Raw genomic sequence first — 20282 nt, forward strand, 5'->3', positions numbered from 1 at the left:
AGGGAAGGGTAAACACTTTTAAAATCCCTCCTGGCCAGAGGAAAAACCCTTTCACCTGTAAAGGGTTAAGAAGCTAGGATAACCTCGCTGGCACCTGACCAAAATGACCAATGAGGAGACAAGATACTTTCAAAAGCTGGGGGGAGTGAGAAACAAAGCCTCTCTCTCTGTCTGTATGATGCTTTTGCCGGGGACAGAACAGGAATGGAATCTTAGAACTTAGTAAGTAATCTAGCTAGATATGCGTTAGATTCTGATTCCTTTAAATGGCTGAGAAAATAAGCTGTGCTGAACGGAATATAGATTCCTGTTTTTGTGTCTTTTTGTAACTTAAGGTTTTGCCTAGAGGGATTCTCTATGTTTTGAATCTAATTACCCTGTAAGGTATTTATCATCCTGATTTTACAGAGGTGATTCTTTTTACTTTTTCTTCTATTAAAATTCTTCTTTTAAGAACCTGATTGCTTTTTCATTGTTCTTAAGATCCAAGGGTTTGGGTCTGTGTTCACCTATGCAAATTGGTGAGGATTTTTATCAAGCCTTCTCCAGGAAAGGGGGTGTAAGGGTTGGGAGGATTTTGGAGGGAAAGACATTACTAAATGGACTCTTTCCCAGTAACATACCGGTTAGACGTTTGGTGGTGGCAGCGATAAAGTCCAAGGGCAAAAGGTAAAATAGTTTGTACCTTGGGGAAGTTTTAACCTAAGCTGGTAAAAGTAAGCTTAGGAAGTTTTCATGCAGGTCCCCACATCTGTACCCTAGAGTTCAGAGTGGGGGAGGAACCTTGACACTCCTTTGACATGTATGAAATTAAAAAGGCACCTATGAGAGTAAACTTTTTAAGAATAGAATAATGCAACACTTACTTTAAAAGCTGGATGAGCGAAAGTGTGCCTGTTCCTCCTTGACTTTGTTCATGCAGTATTTGTAATCTGTCATCACAATCGTAGTAAAGCAGTCCAAATGTTCATTGGTCAATTTATTCCTCTGTTTTCTTTTCACAATATTCATTGTTGAAAATGTGGATTCGCAAGCATATGTACTGACAAAAAATGACAGCATTTTTTGCACACAATGTTTCAGAGATGGGTATTGTGTATCAGGGACCATGTTCCAGAAATTATAAACACCTGTCTTAAGTTCAGACTTCATGATGCCATTTGTCTGAAGTTCCACAATTTCACTGTTCAGTTTAGCATGGTCAGAACAAATGTCTGTGATAACTGGTGACAGAGATGTCACTGATACATGGAAGGGGTTTTCAATTAAATTAAAAAACTCCTTGTACTCCATTACATTTTTGAATCGAGACTTGAATTCCACCCTCAATTCTCCCAATACTTGTACAAATGAATTGTAACTGAAGTGTTTCAAAAGCTCGGGATTTTCTGAGCTCACTGCTCTGAATTTCGGAAAGTGAACAAACTGCACGATGGGAATGAATAATGTTGTAATCTTGTTTTGAAAAGCAGTTACAACACGCAACATGTTACTAGGACATTTCTGTTTCCCTTGTAACTGGAGATTTAGCTCATTCAAATGGAAAGTGATGTCAGTCAAAAATGCCTTAATTATCCACTCTGGATTTTCTAAGTCTTTCTCCTTCTACCCCTCGCTTTCAAGGAATTCACGAATCTGAGGAAGGAGACCCAAAAATCTTTCAAGGACCCTGCCACAAGATAACCATCTCACTTCACTGTGCATCACTAGCTCACCATATTCTGTCTCATATTCTTCCAGTAATGCTCGAAACTGCTGGTGATTCAGCACTCTTGAAACAATAAAATTGACCACCTTTACAACCAACTGCATGACACTTTGCATTTCATTATTTTCTAGTCTACCCACAATTGCTTCTTGGTCTATAATGCAATGAAACATGGCAAATTTGGGTATTTCTTTTCGTTTCATCATCTGGCCAATCAATCCAGTCTCCTTCCCTCACATATTTGGTGCACCGTCTGTACACACGGAAGTTAGCTTTGTCCAGTCCAAGTTATTCTCAGCAAAAAAATCGAGTAGGGCAGTCAAAATGTTTTCCCCTTTTGTTTGACCTTTCAAAGATATTAAACACAGCAGTTCTTACCAGAATAATTCTTCTTTGGGGAAACGAACCCAAACACACAATTGTGAGATGTCACATATATCTATACTTTCATATATCTGTACTTTCATGCTATGCTAAAACATGGTGCTGCCAAAACATCTGCAGTTAACTGTTGTCGGATTTCTTTTCCAATTTCCTCCACCCTTCTCATTATGATTGTGTCCGACAGTTGCAGCCTTTTTATTTGCTTTAGGATTGCATTTTTGCTATTGAAACCTGCACACGGGATTTCCACAGAAGCCAGAAAACACTCTTTAATGATCTCTGTGTGAGTAAATGACTTTTTATGTCTTGCTAAAATCCATGCAATTTCAAAAGATGCCTGTCAAACATTCTGCAACAGACCTCGATCTCTGAATTATTTTTTGCTGGCCTTGTAGTGAAGCAGCAAGTTGTTCAATTTTACTTTTTCTTAGGTTACTTCCAGGTGGGTAATTTTCACTGAAATCTGCATGCGCTGTTGTGTATTGGCGTTCTAAATCGCTGCGCTTAAAAGCTGAACACGTCTGCTGACAAATTAAACAGGCTTCATGCATGTTTCATTAAGCACAAATCAAACCTCGTCAGTCCACTTTTCTTGAAACTTTCAGTTTTCATCTTCCAAAGCACTTACCTTTCTCTTTTTATTGGCTAGCTCTGGGAAGGGGCTCAGGGCTGGGGCATTGTTTTGTGGTGCAGGAGAGGGTATGGGGGGCTGGCCCCGGGAGGCTGCAGATTGAGTGGTGGAAAAGAAATGGGCCTCCTATATTCATGCTACTCCTGGTCTTAATGATGAAGAGCTATTCAGAACTTGCTCACTGAAGGGGGCGGAACTTACTTCAGGCAGCCCCGGCCCCACACTGCTCCCAGAAGGGGTCAATGCACCCTTGCGGCCCCTGGGGGGGGCGGCATGTGGCTCTGCGCACTACCCCTTTCTGCAGGTACCGCCCCCACAACTTCCATTGGCCACAGTTCCCTGTTCCCGACAATGGGAGCTGTGGGGGCGGTGCTTGCAGGCAGGAGCAGCGCGCAGAGATTTCTGCTTCCCCTCGCCCCCTCCCCCCCCCCCGTGGCCATGGGGTCATGCTGGCCACTTCTGGGTATAGCGTGGGGCTGGGAGCCTGCCTTAGCAGCAACCCCACTGCAGCACCAGAGATTGCCGGAGATCGCGATCGACAGGGAGCGCACTTAGGGTTGATGGAAGCTGCCACTGGCTTGCGGGCCTTGCAATGAAGAATACTGCCCTAGGCCCTGCCCCTGCTCTGCCTTTTCTTTGGAGGCCCCGCCCCAGTCCCGCTTCTTCTCCGAAGGCCCCACCACTGCCCCGCCTCTTCCCTCAATGCTCTGCTCACTACTCACCCCTCTCCCTTCTCTCCTCTGTCGTTTGCTGCTCTCCCCCCCCCCAACTCCAGCATGAGCAGCCCCAAGGGACTTGCAAACCCCAGCTCCAGCAGCCTGCCCGGCAGTGTAGGTCAGAAGAGTGCTGCGGCCACACAGTAACAGCCAGGCAGCCCTGCTGGTGAGCTAGATGGGGACCTCCTGCCTAGCAGCCCCCCACCTCCCTCTGAGCTATCTGCCCGGCAGCCCCCCACCCCCACCTACTTGAGCCCTCCCCGCCCCAGTGCTGCCTGACAGTGTGGCCGGGGGAAGCGCTGGCTGGTGAGACAGGTCACATTCTTTTCCTCCTGGGGCATGTTTCATTTCAACTGGGAGCCTTTTACCCTGCTCGCCATGGGCCCCCGCACTCTGTCCTCTGCCTCAGCCCTGCAAACCATGCTTCTCAAAGGGGCGGCCTGCTGCCCAAGCTGGTGCATGTGTGCGGCCACAGCAACTGCCGCTTCCGGGGCGGGTGACAGGCTGCCTCTTCCCCCCCTGCCCGCAGTAACCGGACTTTTAATGTCCAGTCAGTAGATCCCTGCCAGGTACCCTTTTCGACTGGACATTCCAGTTGAAAACCAGCCACCTGGCAAACCTAGCGACAGCCACACCAATTCTATTGTGGATTCTTGTGCAACCATTCAAAGGGAGCTTTGGGGGTGAGATGAGGCAGACTAGGTGAGATCAGAACAAATAGGCCATTTCAGTTGCCCAGACCTCTGCAATCAGTGACAACAACCCGTACAATACTGCATAAAAGTGAAGGCAGTACACAGACAGGCTGCTCTGATACTCCACATCCTGGGGGAGTCTATTCCCCTTATCTACACAGAGATATCCTGTCCTAGATCCATTTTGCTCTGACTTTACATAGGGAATGAGGATTTGACCCTCAGAAAATAGGCCACAGGAAGAACTTAAGTAAACAAATCATGCATGATATTTGGCTTCCAGCATAAGAAAACAACTATAATATTATAAGTTATCAGCAGTTTGCACTACTAATCTCTCTCTTCCTTCTCTTCTGAATAAATACTTAACATGGACCAAGAACTGTAGGAGAGGGAGACTAAACTATACAATCTGGCCACAGAGATTAGGCATGGAAACAGCTGTCCTGCTGACTGCTAATTACCACAGAAATCAGACATGGAAAAAATTATATTAAGTCATCTAGTCCTTTCCTTTGTCAGTGCAGGATTGTTCCCCAATGTACATTTCCAGTAGGTTGTCCAGTCTAGTTTTAGTATGACCTACGTGATGTCTTCCAGCACTTCCCTTGGGAAACTATTCCGCATTTCCCCTATTTAGCAGCAATTGTCCATGATCACACTTGTGAATCCTCACAATATATTCAAGATCATAAAAAGAAAACAAAAGAGTATTGAAAAAAACGGAAGTGCTGCTAACGTTTTCAAAGATGACAAACGTTAGAAGCAGCCTTGGCTGCTTCGTTTTTGTATCTATCTAAGAACTATGTAAACACATGACAGATCATCTATATAGGCGGGGGAAAACAAACGCGATTAGATACTAAACTGGAATTGAGATATCTGTGCTACTTCTAGGTCAGTCAGACATCAGAAGTACAGAATACAAGGCTGTTTACATTGGATATGGATTCAGGTTTCTTTTGTATTCATGTTTTTTTACTGCCTTTTGTCAGGATTTTTTAAAATATCTTATCCTCGTGGAAAAATGTGATCTTTTGAGGATATTATTTATGATCATTGCTGCAAAGATTCTGTAGATTAATTTACTTGTTCAAATCCATTGCTTGCTTCCTGCTAAACACTGTGCCTGTTGCTTTTTTTTCATCTGGGATTCCTGGGCTTTTTAGGTACTGCAAGAATCATTCTCCCTTACTTTTTAAAGCATTTAGGCCCCCATCTCCTTTCTCAAGAGTATTTGTCACCAGTTTCAGAGTAACAGCCGTGTTAGTCTGTATTTGCAAAAAGAAAAGGTGTACTTGTGGCACCTTAGAGACTAACCAATTTATTTGAGCATGAGCTTTCGTGAGCTACAGCTCACTTCATCGGATGCATACTGTGGAAACTGCAGAAGACATTATATACACAGAGACCATGCAACAATACCTCCTCCCACCTCACTCTCCTGCTGGTAATAGCTTATCTAAAGTGATCATCAAGTTGGGCCATTTCCAGCACAAATCCAGGTTTTCTCACCCTCCGCCCCCCCCCCCCCACAAACTCACTCTCCTGATGGTAATAGCCCATCCAAAGTGACCACTCTCTTTAAAATGTGTATGATAATCAAGGTGGGCCATTTCCAGCACAAATCCAGGTTTTCTCACCCCCCCACCCCCCTCCAAAAACCACACACACAAATTCACTCTCCTGCTGGCAATAGCTCATCCAAACTGACCACTCTCCTTACAATGTGCATGATAATCAAGGTGGGCCATTTCCAGCATAAATCCAAGTTTAACCAGAACGTCGGGGGGCGGGGTAGAAAAAAACAAGGGGAAATAGGCTACCTTGCATAATGACTTAGCCACTCCCAGTCTCTATTTAAGCCTAAATTAATAGTATCCAATTTGCAAATGAATTCCAATATAGCAGTTTCTCGCTGGAGTCTGGATTTGAAGTTTTTTTGTTGTAGGATAGCGACCTTCATGTCTGTGATCGCGTGACCAGAGAGATCGAAGTGTTCTCCGACTGGTTTATGAATGTTATAATTCTTGACATCTGTTTTGTGTCCTGTCAAGGTTCCTCCCCCACTCTGAACTCTAGGGTACAGATGTGGGGACCTGCATGAAAAACCTCCTAAGCTTATCTTTACCAGCTTAGGTCAAAACTTCCCCAAGGTACAAAATATTCCACCCATTGTCCTTGGATTGGCCGCTACCACCACCAAACTAATACTGGTTACTGGGGAAGAGCTGTTTGGACGCGTCTTTCCCCCCAAAATACTTCCCAAAACCTTTCACCCCACTTCCTGGACCAGGTTTGGTAAAAAGCCTCAGCAATTGGCCTAGGTGACTACAGACCCAGACCCTTGGATCTGAAGAACAATGAACAATCCTCCCAACACTTGCACCCCCCCTTTCCTGGGAAATGTTGGATAAAAAGCCTCACCAATTTGCATAGGTGACCACAGACCCAAACCCTTGGATCTGAGAACAATGAAAAAGCATTCAGTTTTCTTACAAGAAGACTTTTAATAAAAATAGAAGTAAATAGAAATAAAGAAATCCCCCCTGTAAAATCAGGATGGTAGATATCTTACAGGGTAATTAGATTCAAAAACATAGAGAACCCCTCTAGGCAAAACCTTAAGTTACAAAAAAGATACACAGACAGAAATAGTTATTCTATTCAGCACAATTCTTTTCTCAGCCATTTAAAGAAATATCATAATCTAACACATACCTAGCTAGATTACTTACTAAAACTTCTAAGACTCCATTCCTGGTCTGTCCCTGGCAAGAGCAGCACACAGACAGACACAGACCCTTTGTTCCTCTCCCTCCTCCCAGCTTTTGAAAGTATCTTGTCTCCTCATTGGTCATTTTGGTCAGGTGCCAGCGAGGTTACCTTTAGCTTCTTAACCCTTTACAGGTGAGAGGAGCTTTCCCCTGGCCAGGAGGGATTTCAAAGGGGTTTACCCTTCCCTTTATATTTATGACATGTCCATTTATTCTTTTATGTAGAGATTGTCCAGTTTGACCAATGTACATGGCAGAGGGGCATTGCTGGCACATGATGGCATATATCACATTGGTGGTCACTTTGGATGAGCTATTACCAAGCAGGAGAGTGAGTTTGTGTGTGTGGTTTTTGGAGGGGGGTGGGGGTGAGAAAACCTAGATTTGCGCTGGAAATGGCCCACCTTGATTATCATACACATTTTAAAGAGAGTGGTCACTTTGGATGGGCTATTACCAGCAGGAGAGTGAGTTTGTGTGGGGGGGGGCGGAGGGTGAGAAAACCTGGATTTGTGCTGGAAATGGCCCAACTTGATGATCACTTTAGATAAGCTATTACCAGCAGGAGAGTGGGGTGGGAGGAGGTATTGTTTCATGGTCTCTGTGTATATAATGTCTTCTGCAGTTTCCACAGTATGCATCCGATGAAGTGAGCTGTAGCTCACGAAAGCTCATGCTCAAATAAATTGGTTAGTCTCTAAGGTGCCACAAGTACTCCTTTTCTTTTTGTCACCAGTGTAATTCCACTGATTTTGGCAGAATTACTCAAGATTTACATTGATATCGACAAGAGGCAAATCAGCCCTGCTGTATTTTCTTTAAAGCACTTTAAAAACAAAAGAACAAAACAAAACAAACACACACCCCCCCAAAAAGTTAACAGAAACTAAAAACAAAAGGAAGGACTTTTACAGCTTCTTTGGAAAGGCCACGTGCAACTGATCACGGCAAAACTCCTAGAACACCTTAAAAGTGTGACACTTTCTCAGGTTTATTACAGCCAATACGTGCCAATAAAATAGTGCCAGAGAATGGACTCATCCTGATGTATCTGCTCTCATCAGCAAACTGCAAGAGGTAGATGCACCCACGTTCCCAGTCTACCAAAACCAGTGCTGCTGCTGCTATACATCAAAGGCTCTTTTCATCCTTTTCAACCAAAACATTAAGAGCCTGATTCTCAACTGCCTGGCACCTTGTGTCATCATTGACTTCTGTGAAAATTGGGTGTAAAATGCTATCAAATGAGAATAGAAGAAATTTAAACTCACTTTGCACCGATGCTGAGAGAGAATCAGGCCCTAAAAAGACCTTTATGTATTGCAGAGCCAACACGAATTCAAGAAGCAGGTGGTGCCACTTTTGTCCAACAACCCCCTGTGACATACCCGGCTACAATTCAGACCAGTTTGGGGCTGTGTTATCCTTGCCCTGCAACCCTGGGTGCCTTGCAATGCCTTGCTGAAATAGCTCCCTCCTGGGCTCCGCACAAACAGCCTTCCCACACGCAAGTCACACCCTCAGTGTCGCTGTGTAACTTCAGCCTGCCAGCTACATGCTGGCTCTCACCAGCCTGGGTTATACCGCAGAGTGACCCCAACACACCCCTAGCTCCAGATCTTTCCCCAGAAATGTATGTCCTGTACAGCTCTTCCCTCTCCTGGTCAGTACAACTATATTAAATCTGTTATTCTTTTAAGGGAAAAATATGCCAGTTTATTGTCTTAAATAGAGTTAACCAGATACTTCAATTTAAACACACTGGATTAGATAAAACTGTAAAAAAAGTTTAACTACAAAGAGAGAGAGAGTTTAACAGAGTACAAGTTATGAGCCATAGAAGTCAGAAATGATTAAAAAAAATAAAGATAAAATGCCTAACTTAAACTATATTAGAGTCAAGCAAAATTTCTCACCACATGCTTCCAGCAAGATTATTGACAAAACCCTTTAGGTCAGGACCGCCCACCCCTCACAGAGTTCCTTTGTCTTCTTAGGTGTGATGCCAGAGACAGAAGGCGTGTATGTGCCTGGGGGTGTTTGTCCCTCCTTTTTATAGTTCCAGTCCCCCACTTGAAAAACATTTCCAGCTGAGAACCAAGAGGCAAACAGTCCATGTGGAAGGATGTTCCCTGCTGGCTTTTTTCAGTTTGAGCTTTCTTTGTTTTCCCTTCCTGCTTGATGACTCTGTTTATTGCTTAAGTGCAAATTAAGGCAAGCACACATTCCTTTGTTTAGGACAGACCTGTTTTCTGACTACTGCTTGGGTAGGACTGCGGGGTTTGGAACATGTGTTAATAACATCATTCAGGGAAATCTTGTAATTTCACATACAATGTTGCCTCACATTTTATCAGGACAATACTGACCAACAAATTCTGAGTTTTTAAATGATACTTTACATAGCATACCTTGTACAAAGATTATTACAATAGTGTGCTGGGTGTGAAAACAGGGGTCTGTTCTGTCACCCTTCTCCCCAACCTGCCATGGAGAGAGATACAAACTCAACCAAGGAGGGGTAACAAGAGTGGATGTGGTTCAAGCACTGATCCTGTTATGGAAAAAATATATATTACTACTGCCATAGGGCAGTAAGTAGGAATTCTCCTCTGCTGGCTAGCAAGTCAGTACACTCTGAGACATGTGTGTGCCAGATTAACAAAGATGCAAGAAAAGCACTGCTAATTCATGTGCAGTAAAGTCTAGTTTCTTTGTTCAGAAGGATGGGGAAGATTTGCTGGAGGGAAAAAACACATATATTGCTTGACAATGCAGTATATATAATGCACAGGAACACTTTTTCCTGCTCAAGTACTAGTACTGTATATTTCCTGCTGGAACCATCAGCGCCTATTTTGGATACTGGAAACTCTGCCTCATGAGCACCTCAGCTGAAAGAAGGAGACTTCCTTCACAACCTTTCATTACTCGTTCTTATCTACCAGAAGGGGGTCACTATTGAGTGATGGGCAGAACTCCTCCTGACTTCAGTGCTGAGTGAACAAACCGGAGACAGTAGAGAGACAAGTTGGGTGAGGTAATATCTTTTATTGGACCAAATTCTATTGGTGAGAGAGAGCTCTGTGTAAGCTTGAAAGCTTGTCTCTCTCACCAACAGAAGTTGGACCAATAAAAAGATATTACCTCACCCAACTTGTCTCTCTAATTCCTGGGACCAAAATGGCTACAACAAGACTGCATATAACTGGAGATATGGCAGAGGAACAGAAAGAAAAACACACCTTTATAGATCAATTGGATAACCATCCACCCAGAACCAAAGACTTTGTTTTGAATTTAATCTTGGTTCAGTTTGGTCTTTAGTTATGTGGGGCCCATAACAAGATTTTTGCGTACAGCATATGCACACACACATCATATTCCCAAACTTTTTTCAGAACAACGAACAGGCTTGGTGAAACTACAACATGGCTCATTTATGACCAGAGACAAAAGTACTGAAAGATTCATTTTAGTTTTCCAATAGCTTCACTGTGAACTCTGAAAAATACAGAACAGATAAGTGCGTATGAAATAATGGAATTTATAACTTCACAACACACTTACATTGTTACATGCCAGACAGCCCCCATATGACCTTTACTCTGCTGCCTTGCCACCTTGCAATAACTTAGAATACTCCATTTAAAATATATATTTTAGCAAAGCATCAAGCAAAGAGGTGTGCACAGAGTTATAGAAATACTTCCTGATGGTTCATAAAAAATAACATGAATGATTTAACGTTTAACACAATGGTTCTGGAAGTGAAATGGGAAGAGAAAAGCAGTTAATAAAAATGTTAACATTTAGCTCTTGCATATGAATAACCTAAACAAAGGAGTTCTCTCAAATTTTGAGAATAGATGTCTGTCTGCTTGACAGAATATTCTTACCTCCAGCACTCTTCCAGTGATGTACTTCTCACAGTTGTCACATCTTATGCCAAACTTAGCATGATAGTCCATTTCACAGTATGGAATGCCATCCCTAGAGAAAAAACAGACAATACTTGGATAGCTTCAAACATGCCTATGGTTTCGCTAGCAGATTACACAGCTAAACCTTGTTGGCATTTCAGGAGAGGTTGATTACAGACTTCTTTTCCCTCCCATTTATTAATGTGGTAAAGACCTCAATAATTGATGAACAGGAAATTACACTTGGCTCATCCAAATCTGACTCTGCCAAATTGATCTCAATCCCACTTTCCTTCTTCCTCACTGTATTCAGCAGTTCCCTCTTTCTCCATAATAAGATCAAACGTCTCTTACGCTCAAATATTATAGTACTTGCTTTGATGGACTTTCTCATTAACTTATTCCATGTGTTTCCCACTCTGAGAAATAACTCAGTCCCAATTTCCATTTACTTTTCTATCCTTTTTTATTTGTCATCTAAACTCACTTTGAGCCTGAACTGCACAGGAATAATTGCTCATTTGCTAATGCTTAATTCCATGGACACTCTTTTGAGTTAGGAACTTTCAAAGTGCACCAAGATGCCAATGTCTTCTCTGTAGAAGGTGACTATGCAGAGCTCAGTCTAAGTGACAGAAAGGTCTTGGAAATATGCCCAAGGCATGCAGTAAACCGCAGATTTTTGGGTGGTTTTATTTGCAGGATTTAAAATTATGAACAATCCAAACTTACAAAGGCATGCAATGGGAGCTCTAATCTCAGCTTTTGGCTCTAAATAAATCTTAGCCATTTATGTTACCCTAATTAATGAAAACCGATTATATTACACTGCAAATAACTCAACAGAAATCTACTTGGATCCTAACTGATCTACAGTAAAGAGTGCCAACCACTGTTTAAAATAACCTCATACAAGAGGCAAATCTCTGGATCATTTCCATCCATTGTGCTACACCTAAACTAAGACCAAACAGCCTTATTTTCACAGGTTAGGGAGTGTTTGTGTGTGAAATATATAGAAGCTATTTTATACAATACAATGTCATGAGGTAACACAAAGCTCCTTTCATTTTCAATGCATTTTACATTTGTTCTCGCCAAACCCCTGTAAGGTAGGCAGATATTATTTTATTACTCTTTGTGCTTCCTACTTTCTCATCCCCATAGCAAGTTTGGAGACAAATCCCTGAAGGTTCCTCCACAGCCTACGGGCCTTACACTAATTGCTTAAGATGTTCTTCTCTGTCAAACATATAGTGCAAAATCCATACCAAATGAAGAATGGCATGGATAAGGGAAGAGTTTTAGCCCCAGAGAGTATGTCTACACAGCAAAGAAACCCCCCCACCTGAATAGCCCGTGCCAGCCAACTCGGCCTTGCAGGGCTCAGGCTCTGAGGCTGTTTCATTGCTGTGTAGACTTCCGAGCTCGGGCTGGCACCCAGGCTCCAGCCTCAGTCCAGAAGGGAAATGAAACAGCCCCAGAGCCCGAGCCCTGTGAGCCTGACTCAGCCATGGGTTTTTCTTTCCTGTGTAGACATACCCAGAATGTAGGTAAGAGGAGGAAAAAAATCAATTAATTTAGGGGAGGCATGCATGGAGCTAAACTGCAGCAATTTTGCCCCTTTTAGACCTGAGCGCCTAGTCAAAGTTCAGGGCGCTGGGGATGTTCCCCTTGGAAACAGAAATTGATGGAGTCTGGTATTTTCTTTGATGCAATCATATTAGTTTACAAGGAATATAAAAAATCCTCCTTCTACAAATGCAGGAGAAACAAAGAACAACAGGAGCAGTTTCTTAACTTACAGGCCCAAGCCTCTTTAGGCAACCAACCCAAAAGCTGTCTAGCTTTTCCAGGTTCACACTGTGGGCACAGTAGGCTTGTATGATTTTTGCGCTCTCTCTCTCTCTCGCTGTTCTTGTCTTTTTCAGTCTTTTTGTCCCTTTACCCTCCTCTACCCAAAACAATTCTCAGCCAAAAGCTCCTGGACAGGTTCACACTCATCTTTTGTCTTAGGTAGGGGCTTCTGCTTATAGTTATAAGAACAGGAGTACTTGTGGCACCTTAGAGACTAACACATTTATTTGAGCATAAGCTTTCGTGGGCTACAGCCCATTTCATCAGATGCATAGTTACAGTTATGCATAATTACAGTTATGTTAACTGAAGGGTGAGCTCACACCTATCAATCTCAGTGGGGTTGTAGCTCAACCCATGACTACATTTCACCCTGCTCCTTACAGTAAAAACAACAAGCTGCATTCTGACATATGCAAACTTTATGACACCCGAATTGGAATTAGAGCTATTCAAAAAATTACAAAACTTAAAGATTTTCGACAAGAAAAGGATACACTTTTACAATTTACCCTCCATATTTCAACCCACTCTCATTGGAATTTTTGATAAAAGGGGACAAGAAATACTTAATCACTAGTCAACTTGGGTCTGGCCCTTTTCTCTTATTAAATAAAGATAAACCCTGAGAGGTGAACATATTTCTGGTATTTATGAGTTGGAATGGTAGAATACAGCCTGCTCAAACCCACCCCCTGCATATTTTATGTGTCCATACGGCAGGAAAAAGTCATTTCATATTACTACTAGACTTTTAGCAATTAATCTCACCAGAAGCCTTTCTTGTTTATCGAATAAACACATTCCAAAATTACTGTTCATTTGCGTATTTCAAAAAACTATTTTTGACTTGGTGAACAGAAAATATTAGAAAGAATTAGTCCTACAGTAATCTTGCTTCATTTTAACTATGGAGTTAGGTAAATGTCACCCTCTTCTAACCTCCTAATTCACCTCTGCACTATAAGTTAGTCATGTTGAGGGGAAAGGATAGTCATGTACCTAAATTCCTTCCAAGAAGCTCAGAGTGCTTTATAAACGTTAGCAAATTAATCCCCTAACACAGGTGATGCAGCAAATATTTCCTACCATTTTAACAGATGGAGAAATTGAAACACATAGGTAAGTGACTTGCCCAAGCTTACCACAGACATCCCAAGTAACCTTGGGCAAATCATTTCATTATGTACCTTAGTCTCTTAGGGAGAAATTATCCCCTCTTCTGAAGACCAGTAAAAGAACTATGTCCCACTTAAGCCCTCAAAACAGGGCCTCAGTGGAACTTGAACTGGCTTTGAGATGCCTCTCAGCATAGCTGTTAAATTCAGTATAAGCAGTCAAATCCTCTGTGATCACAAGGATTTGGAGTGACACAAAGACCAGAAATGTATCACCTTAATGAACATTTTTAGGATATTCTTCCTAGTAGGAAACACTGTGGGAAGGGACAATCTTTTTGTTCACATCCCAGCACAAGCGTAATTTGTCAAACACGGATAGCAGAGTCTGCTGAAAAGAGGGCCAGGACTAGAAGAGCAGGACTGGTCTAGGTAAGGACTGAGGGGCTGGATTTGCAATAGCACCAAAGTAACATAGCAGCATAAGACCCATGAATATTGTGGTCCTAAATCACTTAGGTGCATAGGCAAAGTTTTGGGTAGAAGATTTCACTTACCCTTTCTCCAGTATGCCTGGCTGAAGCTAGCAGTATTATTTCTTCACTTTCACTAACAATTTGAAAATTTGAGAAAGAAAAATCTATGCTTTTATTATTACCAAAGAATGCAAGTACAGTCTTAAGAACATGCAACCACAGGCTAAACAAACACCTTTTTGCTAACAAATGCTGAAAATTTGCCAGAGACTACAAGGATTGGTCGGCTTCTCTCATTCCAACTTACTTGCTGATGTACTCTGCACTCAGAAGTTTGCCACATGTCTTGCATTTAAAACAGCCCAAATGCCAATATTTGTCCAAAGCTACCAACGACTGTCCATTTCTTATTTCTGAACCACAGCCCCCACAATCTGTAAAAGAAAAATCCTCTGTAAAATTAATCATATGCTTTATGCGTAACTGATCATGAGTGTGCAACAGTACAGGTTACTGCAAGACAAATATCCATTAGTGTTCTCACAGGAAATTTTGAATCTCATTACCTGCTGCCCACCCATGTGTGCTTCATTCTGGGGTGGCAAGTTGGATAGATATAATATCACTGACAGGGTGACTACTTAAAAGAAACATTAGTTTTTCTAATGAGGTGGATTTTGAAGGTACTTTAATACATTTGCAGTGTATGTATACAATATGCAGTATTGCCAACTCCAAGCTTTTCAAAACTTCTAAGTCAGGTCCCCTCAAAGTCATGAAATTGTCCGAAAAACAATCCAATTTTTAAAAATAATAAATTTCAGGTTCTTATTATTTGTCCTGTTTTTTGAGTGTTTAGGTTACACTCGGGTCATGTTTTCAGGCTTTTTATTGCAACCATGAGGGTCAGAAACTTATTTAGAATAGGAAAGCTGAAAGTTTCATGTAATAGCTGGCCTCCAGGAGCTGGGGTTTTAAGAAAAAACACCAAGTTTCATAAGGCTCACTAACAAAACATGAGGGTTGGTAACACAGAATGTACCACATGTAAAAGTTAATCACTAACTACATATTTATGTATTTATTTATAAAATGCACTTACCAACAATAACAAAGTTCTAAGCACATATACAAAAATTACAGCCTCACACAACTTATTAACATTAGCAAAATAGGCTATGTCCAAGTAGTACCACACCCCACCTACACTCATTCATTCCAGCACAAAGATTCAGGTAAGACTTAAAAAGTTGGTTTTTAAAGCTTCCAAGGCCTTATTTAGGCACCTAAATAATCTGATTTACTTAAGTGCGGAGTATCCAGCTGCTCCCACTGAATTCCCACTAAGCAAATTCATCACTCAAATTTGGAAGAAAAATACGAAGCATTTTTTTTTGTCTGAGGCTTGGTCTACACTACAGACTTACGTCGGTATAACTACGTTGCTTGGGAGTGTGCAAAATCCACAGTGATGCCGTTATACTGACCTAACCACCAGTGTCGATGGGAGGGCTTCTCCTGTTGACATAGCTACCGCCTCTCAGGGAGGTGGAGTACCTACGGCAACAGCATAGGTAGCTTCTGCACTGAGTGCTACAGCAGCACAGCTGTATCGGTGCAGCTGCACCGCTGCAGCATTATATGTGTAGACAAACCCTAAGTGAAGTAGTAAGAAGATTTATATTGAATCAGCCCTCTTCTGATATTACCAGCTCAGTTTGAACACTGAGTAAATAAGAAAAACTTAGCTTTAAGTCCCTAGGAGCAGATGAAACTTGCCATAAAAGTTTAAAAGCAACAACAAACATATAAGTAGATAATCACTATGAAGAGCTGTATAAAAGAAAAACAATTTGCGAAAGAATGGAACTGGGCAAACGTGTTGCCTTGGAGAGCACTCTCAGCTCTTCCCAGGGCAAATCTCATGAATGATACCAACCTAGAAAAACACCGTCACTTCTAATTAGCATGCAAAATACAAGGTACTCTTCCTCATTCACTACTTTCAGAGTCCCATAAAAGTCTCAAACTAATGAAAGCTTCCATTGCTTAGGAGTGCAATAAATTAAAAGAGGACTAGATGTTCCCAGTTATCTTGTATTCAGGTCAGTACTATTAAAACACTAATGTCTCTATGGATTTAAATGGATTCAAGAAGCAGTGGTGCTCAGAGTAGAATTTTTTAAGAGGCAGAGAAGATACATGAGTGGTGTGTTTTTATTTTCAGAGGGGACTACTTTCACGGTTGAGAGTGTGGTATCAGGACTCCAATATACCCAAAGCGTAATGCTCGTGCTTAGCTCTGGGATCACAATAATACTTATAACAGTATGCTCATAGAACATGTCTCATCTTTGAAGTGTAACCCACTGGTAAGTGTGTGTTACAAGCCCCTCTTGGTGCCAACCCACAGACAACACGAGTTGTTACATTCCCCAGTTATGGAGCTTCAGCTAAAGCTGTAGTGGCTCCTTCATTTAGTTGTGGAGGTCCCCAGTTCAATCCCCAGCATGTTGGCCAAGATGGTGGCTGTCACATAGCACTTTACAAACATTCATCAGTTAATGCATAACACCATCCTTGTGCTGTAGGCAATAGGCAATTATCACTAGGTAGAAAGGTGAAAAGGTCTTTCCCAAAGCCTCAGAGACAGAAGTTCACAGCTCCCAGTCGTATCCTCTCTGGGTGCTCCACTGGATTTAGGAAGATTTCCATGAGGTTGGCACTCAGAGTCATACTGTGACAGTTCACATAATGCTGGATTCAAGCCCTAGTACACCAACTTAAAAAAAAAGACATGAATTCAATTAAAGGTATTTTCACAGTGGTTACGACTGCTGGCTGTGCTACAGGAAGGTCAGATCATGTGGGTTGGAGAAAAGATGCCTGCGTTTCTAAGTTAAACTATTCCTGCAACAACGCCCATCACTGATGACAGAATTCAAACTCAGGACACTAAAAGAAAAAGCCATTCACAATGTCTCTTCTGTGTAGGGACTGAATCTTTGTCTGTGTTTGCATAGTATTCAGCACAAAAGGGTTATCATCCTGACTGGGGTCTACAGGTGCTACTGTACAATAATCCAGGTAGGTCAAAATGTGTCAAATATTAAAACTGTAATGCAAATTTTGTATTTCAGTGAAGAAAAAGTGGCAAATATTTTCACAATTCCGGCTCCCCTCCCCCACCACTCCCATGTTTTGATCAGCTAGATCAATAATGACAAGAGAGACCTCCAGCTAAGTAGCAAGAATCAGTCTGGTTAAGTAACCACTATAAAAGAAGACAATCAACAGTGACTCAGGAGCTGCACAAATCTCCTTGATTAAATGATGGCCTACTATAGCCTGTCAAACCTGCAGTGCCTTGAAAGCAGAACTGGAAGGAAAAATAAAGAAGGGAGATCTGGAGGTTTACCAGCAGTATTATCTGGGATATATTAATGAGAAAGAAGAATGCATAAAATCCAGGGTGTAATGACAGACTCAAGTCTTTAAGCATTTGCAGTCTAAAAAGGAAGGATCTGAAAATAAGTCAAGAAGGAACAAGAATATATTGATGTATTTTCAAAAGAGAAGCTTAAAAAGGTGTTAAAATATGCAGAGATTGTGAAAAAAAGCAACAATCTAGTTATAAACAAAGTGATACTAGCATCAGAGTCACAGTCATCTCCCTTCTCTTCTATCTGAGCTCCATTATTATCGGAAGAACTCTGGAGGCATAATGACAGTTTGATGGAGAAAAGAGAGAACCAGGAACACTGAGACATCCAGAGTCATTTAGAGACGCCAGAAAGGAAAACAAACAAGTCCTTTAAGGAGGAGGAAAAAAGATGCACAAAGCCACACAAGATCCAAGAATATTATTGCTGGTAAAGTGATTCCAAATCAGAGGAGTCCATTATAAATTTCTGAAAAACTGACTTCTTTAGCATAATTTCTGTTTAAAATAAAAGGTGCATTTAGTTTCTTAAATGTGGTATTAATAAGACTACAAATATGATAGCCTAAAGAAGTGTAATAGTACCAGCATGTTAATGAGCACAGAATTATAGCAGGTGATATTTGTTTGCTTTTGGTGGATTTGTGAAGCGTGAGGGAAGTTATAATGTGTCTCTTTAAGACCATTATGCTGAACCCCAGCACAGCTGGAAATCAGCCTAGGGCAAAAGCCTTTGCAGTCTGAAGCAGATTGCTGGACCTCTGCTAATAAATTAATCCCACACTTGGGTATGTGCCCAGACCTACTCCCACAAGACACTACACACCTCAGTATAGGTTCTCCTAATAGAAAGCAGTAATCTGTTTGGGAACCTCCATGTGCCAGGGGTTTTATTTGGTAATCTAATTTGATCTCATCTGTAGAGTTTTATTTTTACAGACTTAGTACAATACAGTGTATTTGGTTGTCATTCACTCTACATCTTATTTGAGCTTTTGGCTGGCTGTGAAGCATTTTTGGTGTATTTCTTTTAACAGCTCTTTTTCCTATTAAATTTTGGACAATTAAAAACAAATACTGCAGTTGCTATGCCAACTATGCCTGTTTATGTAAGTCCTTGTCTACTTGTCTCTGAGGAAACATCCTTCGCTGACTCATTTCTCTTCAACCAATAGGTCTGTGTAGGATACAAATGAATTTCCTGATATATTTTGATATATTCACCTTAATACACATTGTCAGAAAGTTTTACAGAGAGAGTCCACCAGAAACTAAAGAGAAAAGGAAGATGTTTATTCATATAACAATTAAAGATGCAGTGGCTCAGGATGGGAGCAGAGAGAGAGAGAGAAGGGAGATTCCCGTTTTTCCTCCAAATCATTAAGTGTCGGGGGGAGGGGACTGAATAGAGAAGGAGAGGAGGCCAGAACTTAAGTGAACACATAGGGATACTAGTAGATATAGTGTCAGAGAATTAGAGTTCAGCAAGTCCACAGAGATTTCCTGAAAGAAAACAGAGCATCCCTAAGCTGGATTCAGAGATGAATAGACTGATGAATAAGGCTGCACAGTTGGCATGTTGGTCCTAGAGCCAAGTCAAACTCACGTCATTGTGCTAGATGGGGTAACCTGGAATAAAAATTGGTCAGCATTTTCCCTGGTCCTTGTCTCACTTGCCTAGAGACAAATGTTTCATACATCATTTTCTTTTATGGAGAGAAGTGCTCAGTCAAAATAAAATGGCTATTAAAATAAAAAACTCAATAATAACAGGGGATTTCAACTATCCCCATATTGACTAGATACATATCACCTCAGGAAGGGATGCAGAGATAAAGTTTCTTGACACCTTAAATGACACTTGCTTGGAGCAACTAGTCCTGGAACCCACAAGAGGAGAGGCAGTTCTTGATTTAGTCCTCAGTGGAGCACAGAATCAGGTCTGAGAGGTGAATATAGCTGGACCGCTTGGTAATAACTGACCATAATATAATTAACTCCCCTGTGGTGGGGAAAACACCTCAGCGGCCCAACACTGTAGCATTTAATTTCAGAAAGGGGAACTACACAAAAATGTGGAGGTTAGTTAAACAGAAATTCAAAGGTACAGCACCAAAAGTAAAATCCCTGCAAGTCGCATGGAAACTTTTAAAAGACATCATAATAGAGGCTCAAATTAAATGTATACCCTACATTAAAAAACATAGTAAGAGAACCAAAAAAAAAGGCCACCATGGCTAAACAACAAAGTAAAGAAAGCACTGAGAGGCGAAAAGGCATCCTTTAAAAAATGGAAGTTAAATCCTAATGAGGAAAATAGAAAGGAGCATAAACTCTGGCAAATGAAGTGTAAAAATATAATTAGTAAGGCCAAAAAAGAATTTGAAGAACAGCTAGCCAAAGACTCAAAAAGTAATAGCAAAAAATGTTTTAAGTACATCAGAAGCAGGAAGCCAGTGGGGCCACTGGATGATCAAGATGCTAAAGGAGCACTCAAGGACAATAAGGCCATTGTGGAGAAACTAAATGAATTATTTGCATCGATCTTCATGGCT

The 20282-nt window shown here is 41.5% G+C and overlaps 1 protein-coding gene across 16 annotated transcripts in view; it reads right to left on the reverse strand.

The window, feature by feature from the left end:
- ABLIM2 (actin binding LIM protein family member 2) overlaps positions 1-20282 on the reverse strand; it is a 214829-nt gene that overhangs the window by 102028 nt on the left and 92519 nt on the right. For all 16 annotated transcript variants that reach the window (XM_048848971.2, XM_075128053.1, XM_048848965.2 and 13 more), the window contains 2 exons: positions 14593-14719; positions 10811-10904 (listed from right to left, as the gene is read on the reverse strand). In XM_048848971.2, coding sequence (XP_048704928.1) covers positions 10811-10904; positions 14593-14719 — 221 coding nt within the window. The remainder of the gene's footprint in view (positions 1-10810; positions 10905-14592; positions 14720-20282) is intronic.

The sequence above is a fragment of the Caretta caretta genome, chromosome 4, assembly GCF_965140235.1.
Source record: "Caretta caretta isolate rCarCar2 chromosome 4, rCarCar1.hap1, whole genome shotgun sequence".
NCBI lineage: Eukaryota > Metazoa > Chordata > Testudines > Cheloniidae > Caretta > Caretta caretta.